Raw genomic sequence first — 17,620 nt, 5'->3', positions numbered from 1 at the left:
GGATATGCACAGGCTGAGATGCTCCAGCTGTTTTCCATGTAGAGTTCAACCTGTTTTGGGAGTAATGAAGATTTATTGCAGTAAAAGATGCTTGTTGCCTTTAGGTGACCCATTGGCCATGGTAAAATTTTTTGTGCTTTGAGACTCGTTTTGGCAGTGGAGATCTGTAGCATTCCAGAGGAGCCAAAATAAAGGTCGTGGGCAAACTAAAATGGTACCCCTGTGCCATGGAGCTTTCTGACTGGTTTCCACAGGACCATAGGATGTTGTGGCACAGACCATTTGGATTTCTTTATTGAAATTAGAGGAAATTAGAGGAAATACATGAAAGGGAAGTGAGCCTTAAAAAAATCCAGTATACTACCAAAAGCACCCTGTAAGTCTCTGGAGGAGGAGCACATTTAAAACTACTAATTAAGAATGTAACCAAAATAAATTTATTGAGGAAGAAGAGCAAAATTAAGTAAAATAATAAACTAAAACTTTGATAATGGTATTAATAAAGCTTCAGAATTTAAGCTCTGAAGGCATAACTGAAAACAGGGAGATTAAGGTATCGAAGGTATCTACTACATTTTATATAAATTATATTTTAAAATAAGCAACATTGATTAAATATCAATATAAACCATATTACTTTATTAGTAAGAACAATGCAGAAATCCAGCTTAATCCTTCATCTCCTGGGGCATAAATTCCAACTCCTATAATAGCTTAAAATCATCTCTGACAACTGTCCCTACAAAGCCTGGGTTTATTGGTCTTTGCTGTGCAATGAAACATCAAAATAGTTCCTGAAGGTAAGGAAGAATAAAATGTATTTGAGCAGGGAATTTGTTCTTTGCAGGAAAATTACTATGGGAAAAAAGTATTGATTTTTTTCATTACGTACATATGGCAAAATGTTAGAGAATGTAGTGAAATTTCAAATAACTGTATGAAATAAAATATTTTTTAAAAGTAACTATATAAATGCACATATATATTTTATATTTTTCTACATACATAATTCATATATGTATATATATAAAGCTGTCTTTTCATATTAAATATACCACAAGCCATACAAGAATCTACTATAGCAAAGTATGAACGAATGATCAACTACGTGAATAGCCTTTATATACAACTAAACAGAGAAAATGGATATAGTATACATCAGGATGTTATCCAAAAGACCAACATTCACATTTCATTCTGCCAATATAATGTCAAAAAAGTGAACCATATAAAAGGACTCAGAAATATATTATGCAATAAAGCTCTAGATGTGAACTTTAACTCTCGGTAGTTCTTCCTTTCACCTCTTTGAAGCAGCAAATAAAGAAGATTTACAATCAAAGGGGCTTAATCTAACATAAACTGAAATTAATCTCCATAGAATAAATAGAACATCACACCCATAAAGTGTGATTATGTTTCTTTTACTCATGGAAAAGACTTTCATATTTCATATAATTTTATGGGTTTGCCCTTCATGGGTGAAATACTCTATATTTCTCTCAACAAGTGATGTTGTATATAAAAAAAAACAGATCTAAAAAGAAAAAAAAATCTACATCCATAAAATTTGCAAATTATAAAATACAAAATTTAATACTTTCTGTATTAACTTTCAAGAAGAATTAGAAAATTAATATACTCAATTAGCCTTCAGCAAATGCTGCACCTAAATCATGTTGATAAAACTGATTTTGTCTTGGCAATTTTAAAAATACAAATGAATTAATATTTACAACAAGTTTTTATGCTCTCCCCTCATTCTTTTCTTTGACTGCACTATTTCTCTAGTGAATGTGTTACTCTTTGATAATCACAGAAATCTAAAATACATTTAAAAAGTCACTAAGCCATGCCAACATTTTTTAGTGTATTAGATTCAATTATAATCAAGAAATTCGATATATTGCTAAATGACTTTTTCCTTCATTATGTAACATTTCCAATACCTTTTCCAAAGAGGTAGACATTTTGAAGTGGTATCTCTACAAAAATCATAACTCTCCTTATTAAAAGCCCTATTAACATAAAGTTTCCTTGAAGACAGAGTAAGGATTTTTAGATTTCCAGGCCAGAGAAATGTGATTACTGTTCTGTGATTGTACTGTATTAAGCATATAAAAACCCTGATACCCCTTAACTTGATCTAGAATTTTGACTGAAGAGACTCAAGCCGTGTAAGGAAAGAGATATAAGTTTGAAAGGTCAGGGTGTTTTCCTTAAACATCACCAAAAAATATTGAAAACATATTAAAACAATTATGATATAAAACATAATTGGGCCACATAAGCAGATTAAATTCAGATTTAAAAATATAAATAGAAGAGGTAACTACCTTTTAATGTGTAATATTTGATGCAGCCTTTGGAGTCCACAGCAGAGTTTCCATAATTTTACTTCTTATCAACAAAATGTAGCCCATTTCACAGAACCCAAATAAATTAATATTAAAAAAATAATAATTCAACACAAAATACTTAATTTGGTAGCAAGAAATTTTACTGGAATATTTTTATTAATATTCCATTAGAAAAGCTCTTTAGATGAAATCCTTTGAATTCAGATGCCTCTTCTCAAAAGTAATAATTAGATTTAATACCCTAGTGTCTATGAAATCCATAGAACAAAACACAATCTAACACTCTCTTTTCTCTCTATGATTTATTACAACTGAACACAAGGGCCCTGAATATTTCTTTACTGCCATAAACAGATTGCTCATTTCTTCAATGTCACTTGCTCCACAGCATGCCATACCAACTGTGTCTGCAAAGACACTGGCAGAGTGTGTGAGAAAGCAGCTTGTCACTTGCCAAAACAGACAATGACATTACTGCCTAAAGTAAAACCCTAATATTTTTTACTTCCTTTATTTTTTGTTATTTTCTTCAGCAGCTTTCCTCCCACTTTGCTATATATGGAAAGAAACTTCTGAAATTAACTTTGCAACTGGTTTATATACCTTGTTGTAAGAAGACAGAATTGCTTCTCTTTTGAATTAAAATGACAAAAGCAAAATTTCAAGTCCATTTATCACAGATGAAAGTTTTTCTAGTTCTTTTGTTTAATGTACAGTGGATTGGAATTTCTTTTCATAGTGACTAGGATTAAGCACTCTAGAAGAAAAATAGCTGGGAGCACCAACATTGTTGTAGTCAAAGAATCAGATAGAAGAAAATACAATATAGGATGTGGGGAATCAAAACACCAACAAAATATCAATTGTCTATGATGCTTCTTAGGAAACAAAATACAATGCAGTTGTAGAACGATGCATATCTGGAAGGAGAACATCACAGAACTGTCTCAGAATCAGGGAGTCTACAAAACACAGTCTTCAAAAAAAGACATTTTTTTCAGGAGTCTTGGCAAGTATATTTATGGTGCCACTTTCTGAAACCTCTGTGGTGACAGCTCAGATTTCAATGAGATTTTATAAAAGCACAAGCAGTGACAATATGTTTTTTGGACTACTATACTAAAGCACCATACACAATGAAGAGTGCAATTTAAGATTTCCTTTTTTTCTTTTTCTCTAAAAAAGGAGTGGGGGGAAAAAAGAAAATAAATCTTTCAAATCCCCAACCCAATCTGTCACCCAAACCTTCACCCTACAACTCCTCTCTTATTTCCAGTTATTGTGAACTCAGCAGAAACTGTGATGCAGAACTTCACCAGGCACAACAAACAGCTCTCACTGTATTTGATACATTCAAGAAGTGGGAAGTTCAAACTTTTAAATGCACCTTCTTGAAGGAAGGTGTAAGGGTCTGCATTTATTTGGCTGCCCATATCTGCTATATATAAAAAAAATACTTAGGCCATCTACAGATATCAAGCTGTGCAACTGTTTTGTACTTTGAGGAACAGTATATGTTGAAATCAAAATACAGCAAGCACTAGCTCACTCATATGCACTTCCAAGTGACTCAAAGGATGAACACAGAAGAAGAAAAACAAGAAGGAAGTAATGGAAAGCAGTTCTGTTCACCAAGGGATTAAATGACTCATTCGTTGTTCTGAAGAGCGACGGATCCAGTGGTACTGGGGAATCTCGTTTGCCTCCAGGCCAATAACAAGTGGCTGCCTTCTCAGGAAATATGAATATCTTATATAACTCTATAGCAATGACAATGTTTCTGGGTGATTCAGAGAGTGGAAGACACAAAATTACATTCCACAATTCAAAATAAACATTTATAAAAAAAAAAAAAGAAAGAAAGAAAGAAAAAAACAACGAACCAAACCAACCAAACAACAGCAACAAAAAATAAGCTAACACAAAAATAAATCAGAGTGCCTACCATGGTGTAGATATGCTTGTCCAAGTGGAAGTCAGACAACTGTTTGCTTCTAAGTGTGGTGAAAACTGTTTAATGCATCACTAAGTAAAAATCAATTTTATTCTAGCCCCAAATGTAAAATCCATTTTGCTAAGATAACTTGATTTCCATGTTACCAGAAAATATTCTAATTTACATTTATAAGACTTCTGCACTTTCTGAGAACTGAGCCATGGTGGACGTGATCTGATCCTGACACCGTGTGTTACAGAGATCAATATTTGATCTCATAAAGCTAAGCACGCCAAAACTTAGCATTAATTTATCAACCTTTGTTTTAACAAAAATACAACAAAAAGCCTCAATATTTTATCTCATAAAGCTAAGCATGGCAAAACTTAGCATTAATTTATCAACCTTTATTTTAACAAAAACACAACATGAAGCCAGGCAGACACATCAAAGGATGCTGGTAAAGAGAAGGAATTCATTTGTTGCAAATTTACACCCAGAATGGCAGATTCAGATAACGAAGCTCTTGGGAGCTCAGATACAACTGGCTGAAATGCAGCCATCCACTCCCACTGCACAAAAAGCAACTGAAGTGACTGTTCTGAGATTTTGGCACACAGTCATACATATGGAGGTGATAAATCTGGTCCTTCAGTACCTGCTGCAATTCCTATTGTAGCACATGCTACTAGTGTGCCTCTTAACCTAAATGTCCATCCCTTTCTCCTGCAATAAACATTGGGTATATTGAATATTGTTTTCTCTCACTCAGAGAGCCTGCAGAAAGATTTGACATTTGAAAGAATGTACCCCTGGTTCTAACTGATGATGATTTTTCATAGAATATCTTAGAGCACACACACAAAAAAGGATTACCAAACTTCTAAAGTATCCATATTTCTTAATATCACTATACTTACTACAAATGGGAAATTCTGTAATTCATAATAGTATGGAGAGATGTTATAAAAGTGTCTGAAGTGCATCATTCCAGTCAGTCATAAAATCCACCAGCTGGCAGCTTTACCCCAAAAGCTGAACCAGAGTCAATGAAAGGAATTGTTCTGGGAGCATAAAGAAGCACACCCAAAGTGCCTGGTTAGTTAGTGCTTGGTATTATGGATTTCAAACGGGCTTTAAAAAAATAGTTATAACAGTAGAAGTTACATATCATTACCTCTCACAAAAATACTACTAGCTGACCTTTGTCACCTGTATCGATTTCCTGTTTGCCTTGTTTATGACTGAGACAAAACTACATTTCTTACTAGAACTCCTGCTTCTGATTCTTGAAACAAATAGTTTTTCTGAGAAACGCATGAGCACTGTTATAAATTTTTAACTACAATTTTATTTCAAAGCAGGTTTAGAAATGGTTTCTTGGCTTTCAATTCTGTGATTTACTCAAATCATATATAATAAAAATTAATAAATATTGAACACTGTCAAATTTTATGCATGGTAGAATATGATCTAAAGAAAAAGAGAATAATGTTTTCAGAAACTAAAGATACTTCATATCCCATTATGAAATGCATAAAATGTCCTGGCTACTTACTTGACTAAAACAGTATGTTCACGTAAGGTCTGAAAACACTGCAAACTCCTTTATCACTTATAGTTTAGAAAAAAAGACAGGCTTTAGCTTATTGTGTGTTTTATTGGTCAAGATTATACAGCAATAGACTTTCTTTAACTGTGGCCACTACATTTCTTCAGTATAAGAAGAAAGATCATTAACATTTGCTGCCTGTGAAATTTTCTAATGAGATCTGTACTGTGCTTCAAAGCATGTGGGAAAAAAAAAAAGTCCCACACTTCTCAATTTTTGTGAAGGCTAAAAGTCTTCAAGGCATGAGCTAAAAAGTATTGAATAAAGCAACACGGATGCCACAGTTTCTATAAGACTGTTAGGAATCTGATACTACTGCACTTCTGATCACATTTCTAGTCTTAGAGAAAGAAAGAAATTAAATGGGGGTTCTTGGTTTTTATCACTATGAGTAACATGGTCTGGAGCACTACAGTTTCTGTAATATTCTGCTTATTCAAAATAATTTTCTTAGGCTAGAAACTGTTGAAACCAAATTTTCAGATAAAGCCTTGAACAATAACATCTACTTTAGACAGGATGCATTGATACTTTCCTTGGGATGGAGTCTTGCACAACCTGGTCTAGTGGCAGGTGTCCCTGGCCATGGCAGGGTCACAGTGAATTTGCATTTGCCCAGAACAAACCACATCAGATAGGCCATCACACCAGGAGAGCTAATGCAATACAGCCATAGACATGGCTTCACCATCAAAGAGCCTGTACTTCACCTTCTGTAAGCCTGTTTTAAAGCACAGAGCAGAAACAAATTGCCTCTAGTCTACCTCTGCTATTTGTCACAGAGTCCTTCTGTTCTATTCTACTTGGACAGACTTTGCTTCCTTGCCATCTTAAGGCTCCAACTATGAGCATAATAATTCTTCAGATCTTTCTGTCTTCCCAGAAAACAAATCAAAACAACGACAATCAATCACCAAAACATTACTGGGCTGACCTTTAGGCAACCAGCATTTTATTGCTGTGTTTGTGGAGAACGAGGAGAAATGGGATGCTTTGCATCAGCAACTAAAGCACTCTCCATTAGTCAATGCAACTGAGTACAGAAGATTTCATGGTCTGATCATTTCTGGCCCCATTTAGGTAACAGGAATTAACAGAAGTTGGCCTGTTCACAGCATTTACGACTTTGATTCTTCAAGTACAGTTCCTCAGAACACAGTGATTAAAAGCTGATGGACAAGCTGTACTGTGAACTTGTGAAATAAATGCATGGCAGTGACAGAAATACAGAAAGTTGAAGAGAATACTTGCCTGTCACTGCCCACATTTTGCATACACTTCATGGTTATGGGGGAATATCTTCACAGCAATACGGGTTTTCAAAGCACCGTAACTAATCCATGTATATTCAAGTTTGTGACATTTTATAAGAGAGCTGAACTTTTAAGAAGTCTTTCAGTGGAGTTTTCTTCATATCCTAGAATAGTTGTCCATTTGCAGGTGAAGGCAATTGCTGCCACAACTAAATCTCATGCATCACCTACTGCCCTTCACAATTAATCTCTAACTCATGAAAGCATTAGGAGTGATTTGTGGTGCTTTCTTAAAAGTAACAAGCTATTGAACAAAATCATCCTTTTTAATAATTCATTAAATAGAGTTTACAAAAAATGCACACACATAAATTACTAGTTTAAGCCAGTATAGCTGGCTTCTCTTAATCACTCTAACATACAGTACATGTCTAGCTAATCTTTATGAAGTGTGAAGACTGTACCACTGAATATGTGAAATATGCCAGCAGCTGCCTGTAGTTATAGTGCAATGGCCTGGATCTTCTCCTGGTGTAAATTGGAGAACACAGCTTAAAGGCTTCCTTGCAGGGATTTCTTAAGAAGCTGGTTAAGTTATTACTTTAATGGAAAAGAATCAGCATAATTTTAGTCAGAAGACAGAAAAAGCAATTTACCTGAAGAAGGTGACAAAGAACTGCACCAGATCCATGATCGTATTGTGCTGTGAGAAGGCAATCTGGAAATAAAATAGAAGTCAATTACAACATTTTCAGAGTCAACAGCTCTTTTTAGGCTGGGCCTTTACGGCTTCACAGATGATTAGCTTTGAGTGTCATTTCGGTCCAGTGTGCATTTACCATAAAGTGAGATGAGCAACAACCTCCTGTGTGTTTGCCTATGTCAAAACATAAACAATGGTGTATAATCTACTGAAGTAAAGTTAACAGAAGTATCCACATACAACTTGCTTCATATAAACAATGAAAACAACATGTAAAATATTAAGATATAAATAGTCTTCTTTGAAGTCAATTGTTTTAACTATCACCATTTTCCGTTTTAATTACAACAATGAAACAGGGTTTTAGAAATGACAAAAAAACACTTGTGCTTTAAATGAATACATTTTAAATATTTTAATTACATCATACTAGAAGTAATGCGTATGTGAATATGAAAAAGAAGCAATCCGGTGCAAAATAAGGCGTTTCAAGTCGAATTACTTTAAAGATAAAATAACAAATATTCTTTCAGGCTGTATTTTTATAGCATCACCGGAATATGCATTAGTTCAACCCTTCACTGTAATTTTTCACAAAGATTTAATAATTATCTCTAAGACAGTACATACACACTTGCATGCAATAGAGCCAATAATAGTTATAATTACTTTTTGGTACTGTTAAGAACTGTATTTAAGTTGTATCTACAAATATCCTTAAGTTCCTACCTTGTTCAATGTCTCATTGTGTATAATTATCAAACTGAAGATATACAGAATCTTCTGCTTCATGCAAAGTAGACACATTTCATCACACAGTAGATGAGATCTTTATGCATTTCAGATCTGATCTTGACCAGTAATTACACCAAATTACTATGATTCCCTTTCACAGCTGACTTATGAACTTTTGAAATGATAACTCCTGATACACAAGAATGCTAGTTTTTATTTTTTTAATTTTAGGGCAAAGCTACAATGTAAACCTTAGTTTTATAACGGTGTTACTGTGTCTTGTGCCAGCCAAGTACAGCTAGCTATAGGTCAGATGACTTAAAGTCTAAGGAAGGAAGAGCATGCAGACTGCATTGTTCCAGGAATAAGCACTGAGAGCACCATCATGCAAACACACCCCTGAAATGTAATTTCTCCTTTCCATTCACTAATAATGCAAAATTGCAAACAATGCAAACAATTCTAGGAGCTCTGGAATCAGTACAGAAAGTGGATACCTGAAAGTTCTTAGCCCTTGAAGATATTATTCAAATTATCAGAAAAGGTACATGATAAATGAATCAGAACATAATTTAGTGTTACTAAACACCTTGAGTGCTATCATCTATCTCCTCTCTAGAGAGGAAATCTAAATGTGCCTAGTTTAAGTAGACTCCTGTGTTTGGACCAGGGCAAAATTGACATTCTGGCCTGGGAGTCTGTGAGAAGACAAGAAGCTGAAGACCACGTGGGAACAAAGTAGAACTCTCTGACTCACTATCTACAAATTTAATCTACAAATGTTTTCACGTTTGTCCAAAATAAGCAGAAATTTTAAATTCTCAGAAATTTGAACATAGGGTACTGCCATGATGAATACTGTATCAAAATAAAGAGAGATTAGGGAGTAAAAATAAATAAAAAAAAAAAAATAAAATTGAAGGGAAACTACAGAGTGGGCAAAATTGAAAAAGTATCTGTTAATGCAAATATAACCTTTATCTTACATAGAAAAGATGGAATCTAAGAAAAAAGCCGAAGATTTCCAACTTCGCCCAATATCAAGTACATCCCAAGAAGAAACAATTGTTTAAGAACACCTTGTATGAAAAAGAGAAAGCTTTTTATATTAAATCTTTACATGCAGGCTGGATTCCCTGCAAATAATATTCATTATTCAAAGTAACTGCTAGCTTTTCCAAAATGTTTTTTACAAGTACCATACTTCAGGAGATGGGCTAACACAAAGAAAAAAAAAAAGCCAGTTTCAACACAGTTCACCTGCTGCGATGTGCTAAAAAGCTGTTTGTTGAAGAAACATTTATACTTTGCATTACTTCAATTACTTTCATTCAAGGTGTTAACATTCATGAACAGCATCTGCTAGTATAGCAGACTACAGCAACTACAGTCAAGGGTGCGTCCTGCCATCAAAAACCACTATCTGATCACAACATATCAGGAAAGTTTTACCTCAAATTTTTCTAACTGCAGTGCCTTTATTTCTCTTTTTGAGCACACAGCAAATACGAAATAAGCAGATTTGCAACAATTTAATATGCTTATTACTGATTAATGTTAATATTAATAATTTGCATATCCCTAAGCTCAGGATGAGATAGATCCTTTTCACAGAAAAACAGACAAAAGAAATGATTTTATGTTTCCCACCTACTATTAACCAAACCATCTACTGAAGACATTTGTTCTGCTCTTTTGCTAGAGTTCATGTTTGCAAACCTATGAGGGAATTTCTGTCTCCAAAACTTGTTTGGCTGTATGGCATATTCTTGAAAGTACTCATACTTTAGAGCAAAGCCACAGTAAAATATAAAGTTCCATCCCAGAAGTGATTTCATATTTTAATCAAACATTATCTTCTAATGATTACATTATAGTTCATGTTTAAAAGATGAGCTACGGTATTTTCTGAAGAAACAGTACCATGCATCTTAGACTAATTTCAACAGAGAATATTAACAAAAAGAATACATATTTTAATTATAAGTAGAACACAAAGGAGCAAGTAAATGCCATAAATCTATGCCTGACACAAAGAATCATAATACAATTTAAATTATTTATTTCTGTGGGATTTTCATCTTGATACGAATGTTATTGTCTTTTTTCTTGTGCCTACATAGACAACGTACAAGACAAGGAAAATTCTTTCAAGCCCAGCTTTTCACTTTGAACTTAAAGATCCTGGAGATTAATATGTCTTTTGTTAATTTGTATCATGCCTAAGTAGCCCTCAGGTTCACCAAAATGTCTAATAAGCTTATGGACCCCACAAATATTATCTCTGTGTTCATTTATAAACGAAGATAAACTTCATCATTTCCTATGGAACAGAATCACCAGGTGGCACATGGAAAATACTTTTCTATAGCAAAGGAAAGCCTCAGGGAGGGTACACGAGATTTCCAGCATAAACCTCTTTCCCCTGAAGAAAAAGGAATAAGAGCAGCTCAGCTTTACAGTGCGCAACACTGAAAAATGGAAGAAAGATTACTTATAGTGCTATAAAACACTACTTGAAATACACTTTTCGATGCAGATTCTAATTCTTTTATTCACCAGCATTAGATATCTGAAGAGGAAGTGAGGACTGACATCGATAAGGCGACTACAGAAATGGCTATCAATGCAGATATATTCCAGTAACTTCCTATGAGCTAAGCCTCTCAAAGGCAAGCTTATAGACAGCTATCTGTCATAAGTACTGCACTACTGAACAGTTTTCTCACCTTTCTAGAAACCACTAGAAAACTACTCATCAATTAGAACAGTTGAAGTTCTTTTCCCTGTTTGGCTAGGGTTAAAAGCATTCAGAGACTTTATGTTCCAATACTGTTACAGATAAACTGTTTTACAACACAAATTATGATGTTTTGCAGAAATCTACAAAATAGACATTTATTTTTCTTAAATACTCTGCTATGGACAGCAAATAAAAAATAAATTAATTAGAAAATTTAAGGTGAATCAGAAGTTATCATTTTCACAATAAAGACATCCAAAACTGTACCCTCCCCCACCCAAACAAATTAAAACCCAAAAGCAGCACATATTCAGAGGGCTCCAAGATAGGCAACAAAATCTTTAGCCTGATTTCATAACAATATTCAGTTTTATTTTTCTTAGAAATTGTTACAGTCTTGGAATATACCTTGAATAAAACCAATGGCATTTCACTTGTAGCCAACCTGAAGTTTTGTCATTTGCTGCTAAAAATCTACTAGTGGATGATTATTAAATAATCAAGCTACAATGAATTTGCTGAAACAGAAACATTACAGGACTTAGAAATTTACAGATTTGTGCTCCAGTAGGGCAAAGGCTGATCTCAACATCTGGGTCACAAAAAAATACCCAAACCAAACCAACCCTTTTTTGAGCTTCTCCTTAGCTTTGTGTGTTTAAAAAATTTTTTTAAAAAATAGTCAGACATCTCCATCTAGAATGAAGGATGTGCTATGATTAGAGGACCTCTACCTTCAGCAATGTGACGAAATATTTTTGTGGGGTAATTTGGAACATCCAAATTGGTGGTGAAACTCCTGCTATGAGGATCTATGATGATAAGAAATAATTGAATTCATCTATATTTTTTTCCGCAAGGTAAAGATGAGTCAAGTTCTTAAACACACAAGCTCTTTCTGATGCTCAGAACAGAGGCCTTCAAAACAGAAGTTAGGCAGATAGCCCATTTTAGTATATTGTATCATATGTGTGGTTTTCCTGTGTGGAGTAGAGCAAACAGGTAAGGAAGGAAGAAGAATTGATAAGGCGTTCAAGTTGTAATGAAAAAGAGAGAAGGGTAGTTTATAACCTTTGAAACATGAAGAGATAAGCATGTGCAAGGAAACTACAATGTGAAATAAAATGGATGCTTCTGCTAAAGCCAAGGCTTTATCCTTAAACTCAAGGTTCATCGTGCAAAGGAGCTGTGAGGAGCAGGACCTAGAGGTAGGAACTGAGGCGACTGTTTTATGAAAAATGCTCTATAATTAAAGTCTGAGCAATTGCTTTCAACTTGGATTTAGCTTTGAAGTCTGATGTTTCTGTATCAGACATGAAGAAGGAGTTGTGTGTCTGAAAGTTCATATAACTTTTCCAGGTATCCAGCTGGTTTAATAAAGACAGAAATTTCTATCTGTAAAACCGATCTTGCCATTATAACTTCAGGAACAGTGTTACCAGAGGTGCTTTTTCTATCAATATTTCTGCTTGGATCTTTAACTGGATGAACAAAACTATTGAAAAAATTAATTTTTATCTATAATTTTATAGTGTAATGGGATACATTTGTATCCCATTAGATCAAAGTAACACCAACATACTGAATAAATGTAGTTACATTCTGAAATCCACAGGAATAAACCCCTAGTATCCTTAGATCATTTACACTTAAGATCCTTACATCATTTGACCTAATTGGAAGAGAAGGCATTGTGACTGCTGAAAAAGCTTTTATAGCAATTGGCGATTCAGAAGTCAGATACCCAGCAGCATATGCCAGAGACCACTGCGTACAAGGATGCATTGCAACCAATATTTCAGTGTACAGCATTTCTTAATTTATTTTGTTACATGCATGATGTAGGATTTATGTACGTGTTACATGCATGATGTAGGATATACACTACACAGAGCCATGATGAATGGAGTAGCTCTTCTGAACACAGGGATTTTTCCAGCTTTCAAAAGTTAACATCTTCTCAAACAGATCTTTTTTCCACTGCTCTGGATATTCTATTTCATGCATCACATGCAGCAGTAGAACAGTCATACAGAACAGTAGGTCAAGATATGTTCCACCACAAAAAAGGAACAATCCTGAAAGTTTAACCTAGGGATATCTTTCGTATGGAAATAGTTAGTCTGGTCTCAGAATTCTGTTTTAGTTTGAAAAATACAGGTGTCACGATAGCGTCTCTGAAATTCTAATGAAATCAATCTAGTAAAAGGAAGAAGAAAGGGAAAATTAGACACAACAGGAGTGCACTAAATCAAAAGTCCACGTTTGCAGTAAACATGAACCTAATCCATGAAATAGTTCATATATTCAAATAATGTACACAAAAAGCAATTTTAATCTGTGCTCCATTTCATGACATTATCCACTAATTTAATCTATCTGCTCAGACCCTTAGACAAAGAACAAATACTTCTGTTAATACAGTTCTTTCATCTTCCATTGTTAATAAATTAAGAATTAACAAACAAAAGAAACTAAAATAAATTTGTCATAAAACTTTAGTAGACGGTCTAATTATTAAATGTGGAACATAACAGAATAAGGTCAGATATAACCCAAACCAAACTGCCGGAACTCTGCTGATTATGCACACTTAAACCCTGCAGAATTATTGCTTCCTTCAGTATCATCAAAACTGCAATTTAATTTCTTCCTGGATAAAGCTGTTACATACTTCCACTTTGGTACTATGTATGTTTTGAAGCAAAAGATGGGTATGGATTGAAGAGGAAGACTCACAAAATTTGTTGTCCATCATCTTCTACACTTCCTTGAGGAACACTTTTTTAGTGAGATAACTTTAGAAAACAAATAAAAGAGACAGCTGAGGAAAATATTTCTGTACATGGGCACATTTTTGTGTATATAACATTTTTATGAGGAAAATGGAAAAGATCAAATAGTGAGATAATTTAGAAATGGGATGTTAGAAAATTTAGATTCATAATAAATTTTCACATCTACTGTGTGTTGTATAAAATGTTTAGATACACGCTGTGCAGAAACATGACCAGAGAGACCCAAGGGTAAACTATTTTAAAGACTCTATTATGTACTGTATAATAATTGGGTGGAGAAAGCCTGTGGATAGCTTTAAACTTAGTACATGATTATAGAATAATCAATAATTATATAACAAAAGATAATTTTTTTTTTTTTTTTTTTTGCTTAGATATAACTACAACTATGTGGGGTTCTCTTAGAGAGAGTAAAAAATGGTAATGGTTCCATCACACTGGGCTTTGAATGTGAAGGGTGAACTGCAACTGTGAAAGGTAGATAATAGAAAACTCCCTTTTTTTTCCCCCAATTAAATATTTAATAGGTAAAGCAGAAATTTGATTTTCTTTTCCTTTGGAAAACAAAAATTCCAAGAGAACATGGTAAGAAAAGGACAAGTTTACCAACAATTAATCCAAATTACTTCTGTCTAAATTAGAGAAACATTAAATACCTTTACACAGAGGCTAAAAATACCAAAATTTATTCTATATATTTGCTTTCCTAGAACTTGAAAAAGACCTTTCAAAGAAAATTTATCCAAATTTTGCCATATGGACCAAGTCAAATCTAGTCAAATGTGTGCATCTACTCAAGATTAGTTAGCTAGTTTATAATAATCAGCAGAGATAGGAAAGAACTCATAGATGAGTGACTCTAATATAGATGTGGGACTCATAACATGGAATGAATTACCCTATGGAGCTGCCATTTCTCTCTTAACACAGGGAGCCTATTAGTTTAGATCTAATGTCAAACAGAATATAAATAATATTAGGTGAGATAATTTTCTCCCATAGTTTCTAAGTACTGATTGGGTATTTCTGCAAAACAACATAATACTAAAACAGGTAAAAGAAATATTTCTTCTTGCTGGGATGAAATAACCAGAAAAGCAATATGGAGCTAGGTGCCTACTGGTGGAATCCTACTGCTTTCTACTGTGTGGATGCCAGTAAAGAATTTAGTCTAATGTTGACAAGCAGTCCTGCCAGATGATAAGAATTAGTGATAGCAAAACATTCATACTGATAACATTAATAGAAAATGAAAGATAACTTAAAGAAAATCAGACTTGGAACCACAGCTTTCATATCAAGATTTGATAAACAGCTTCTAGAGCTTATCTCTGCATGCTAAAGTCCTGTCTCTCATGATGGCATAAACTAGATTATCCAAATACCCACCCCTTTCTTTCACAAACAATGTAAAAATTGCAGGTTTTTATTTCTACTAGTCAGAGTCATGAGAGGCTGAAAGACAATCTAGATTTGTATTCAAGTGAGATGAATTACATTCTTAGAGGTTTTTATAGCTGATTTTTTTCTACCTTGCACTTTGTCTATTAAATTCAGTATGCATACACCACTATTTTAATGCTGTATTTAATTTTGGGTATGTGTACACATTCGAACAAATGCATAAAACACAGAGAATCCCTCAGTTAATAACCTCCAAGAAGTGAACAAGAAAATGTGGGGGAGGGGAACTGTTATCTAACTTACAGTTTAATTCAGTATGCAAAATATCTTCATAACGATTAATACAGACATTATTAAGAAACTGAAATATTGAGTATTAAAGTCAATGAGAGAATGAAAGGAAATTAAAAGGCATAGACAAGGGAGAAATGACATGTTTCAAAATTAAACTTTAAAAAAAAGCTGAAAAGTAATTGATGTAAAACCCATAGTACCAGAAAGTTATTTTTGACATAAATCTTTGCAGAATTGAGTTCTTGTACACACTGAGCATGAAACAGCAGATTTCAAGACAACATCTTCTGAAACCGTTTTTTCAAAAGCCTGGGTAGATTAAATGGACAGGCAGGAAAATTAAATACAGAAGTGAAGGGAATGGGAATTTGTCAGACAGAGTTGAATGACTAAATTCTACTACAAGGAGAATCATTGCATGATTATATGGACTTTTTTGTCAAACTACATTAAAGAAAAGCCATTTCTATCACTTGATAGAATTTGATTTCTCTCATTCTTCAGCTTTCTTGAAATGACTTTGTATGACATGTTATTATGACTTGCTAAATTAAGGAGTCTCCCACTAGGAAAGCTACACCTGTTATGGAGTGTGCTCTTACTTGTTAGCATCACAAAGTCATACAAATGTGGACTGGAAAAAATATCTCAAGCTCATCTCAAGTTGTTCAGCTTCCCACTCAAAGACAGGCTACTGTCAACACCAAATCAGGTCAACAGTGTGTTTCCAGATATGTTTTGAAAATTTCCAAGGATGGAAATTCCACAGTCATTCTGGGAAACTTGTTTCAATGCAGGCTTGCTAATATAAAGGATTTTTTTCTAACATTCAATCTAAATCTCCCAAGGTGCAGCTTGTGATCATTTACCTTTGTTTTACCACCTGGTAGTACAGAGACTAATTTAGCTTCAACACTGCTGTAACTCCTCCACAACTGCATGCTACTATTGGAGGCTCTTTGCCAGACTAAGATCAAGCTCCAGAGGTTCAACCTCGCTTTTGTGCTTCAGGCCACTAAAAATCTTTGTGGCACTTCTCCTGGACCCACTCAATACCATTTCTGAACTGGAACATCAAAATTTGGACTCTCATTCCACATGCAGCCTTGCCAGAGCTGAGTAAATGGGGATTTTTTTTCTTTTAATGATGACCCACACTTGGGTACTGCCAAAATTGGAATGACAGCATACTGTTGGTTAATCAAGATATTCCACTCTGGTTAGGGCTTTGCTTGAGGTGCCTCAGAAGTGGTCGGCACTGAAGCACAGCTCCTCCTGGCACCTCGACTGCTAGTGCAGGGCTGGATGTTCAAAAGGAGGGTCTCCTCCACACACTATGTCACTGATTCTACATGGAGTAAATGGGTTGCACTGATAACACAATGGGCTAGAACAGGGAACCCCGGCTGCCCAGGAATCCTGGAAGTGATTGAGTGATTGCAAACTGGCCAGAGGGCAAAGATTTTGGGATGTCACCAGAGCAGCAGGTGACATATGCTGAGGAGGCCCCACCGTATAACAAACTGCCAGATGATGAGAAGCGGTGCGCCCTGTCACACTGTGCAAAGATTTTGGGATGTCACCAGAGCAGCAGGTGACATATGCTGAGGAGGCCCCACCGTATAACAAACTGCCAGATGATGAGAAGCGGTGCGCCCTGTCACACTGTGGGGACACACCGGCAGTGGAAGGGGCTGTGTGGAGTCCCACACAGCGAGTGGCTGAAGCTACTGAAGGACAGGGGGAATCCAGCCAGCTCACTGAGGGGACAGCCTCCCACTG

The 17,620-nt window shown here is 34.8% G+C and overlaps 1 protein-coding gene across 1 annotated transcript in view; it reads right to left on the bottom strand.

The window, feature by feature from the left end:
* Positions 1-7,817: 7,817 nt before the first annotated feature.
* LOC103781232 (attractin-like protein 1) overlaps positions 7,818-17,620 on the bottom strand; it is a gene marked incomplete at both ends in the record, with an annotated part of 144,874 nt that continues 135,071 nt past the window's right edge. The window contains one exon of the mRNA XM_008948937.1: positions 7,818-7,879. Within this exon, the coding sequence (XP_008947185.1) occupies positions 7,818-7,879 (62 nt within the window). The remainder of the gene's footprint in view (positions 7,880-17,620) is intronic.

This window comes from Merops nubicus, unplaced genomic scaffold, assembly GCF_000691845.1.
Source record: "Merops nubicus isolate BGI_N331 unplaced genomic scaffold, ASM69184v1 scaffold6821, whole genome shotgun sequence".
Lineage (NCBI taxonomy): Eukaryota > Metazoa > Chordata > Aves > Coraciiformes > Meropidae > Merops > Merops nubicus.
This window is presented reverse-complemented; position numbering and strand designations above follow the sequence as displayed.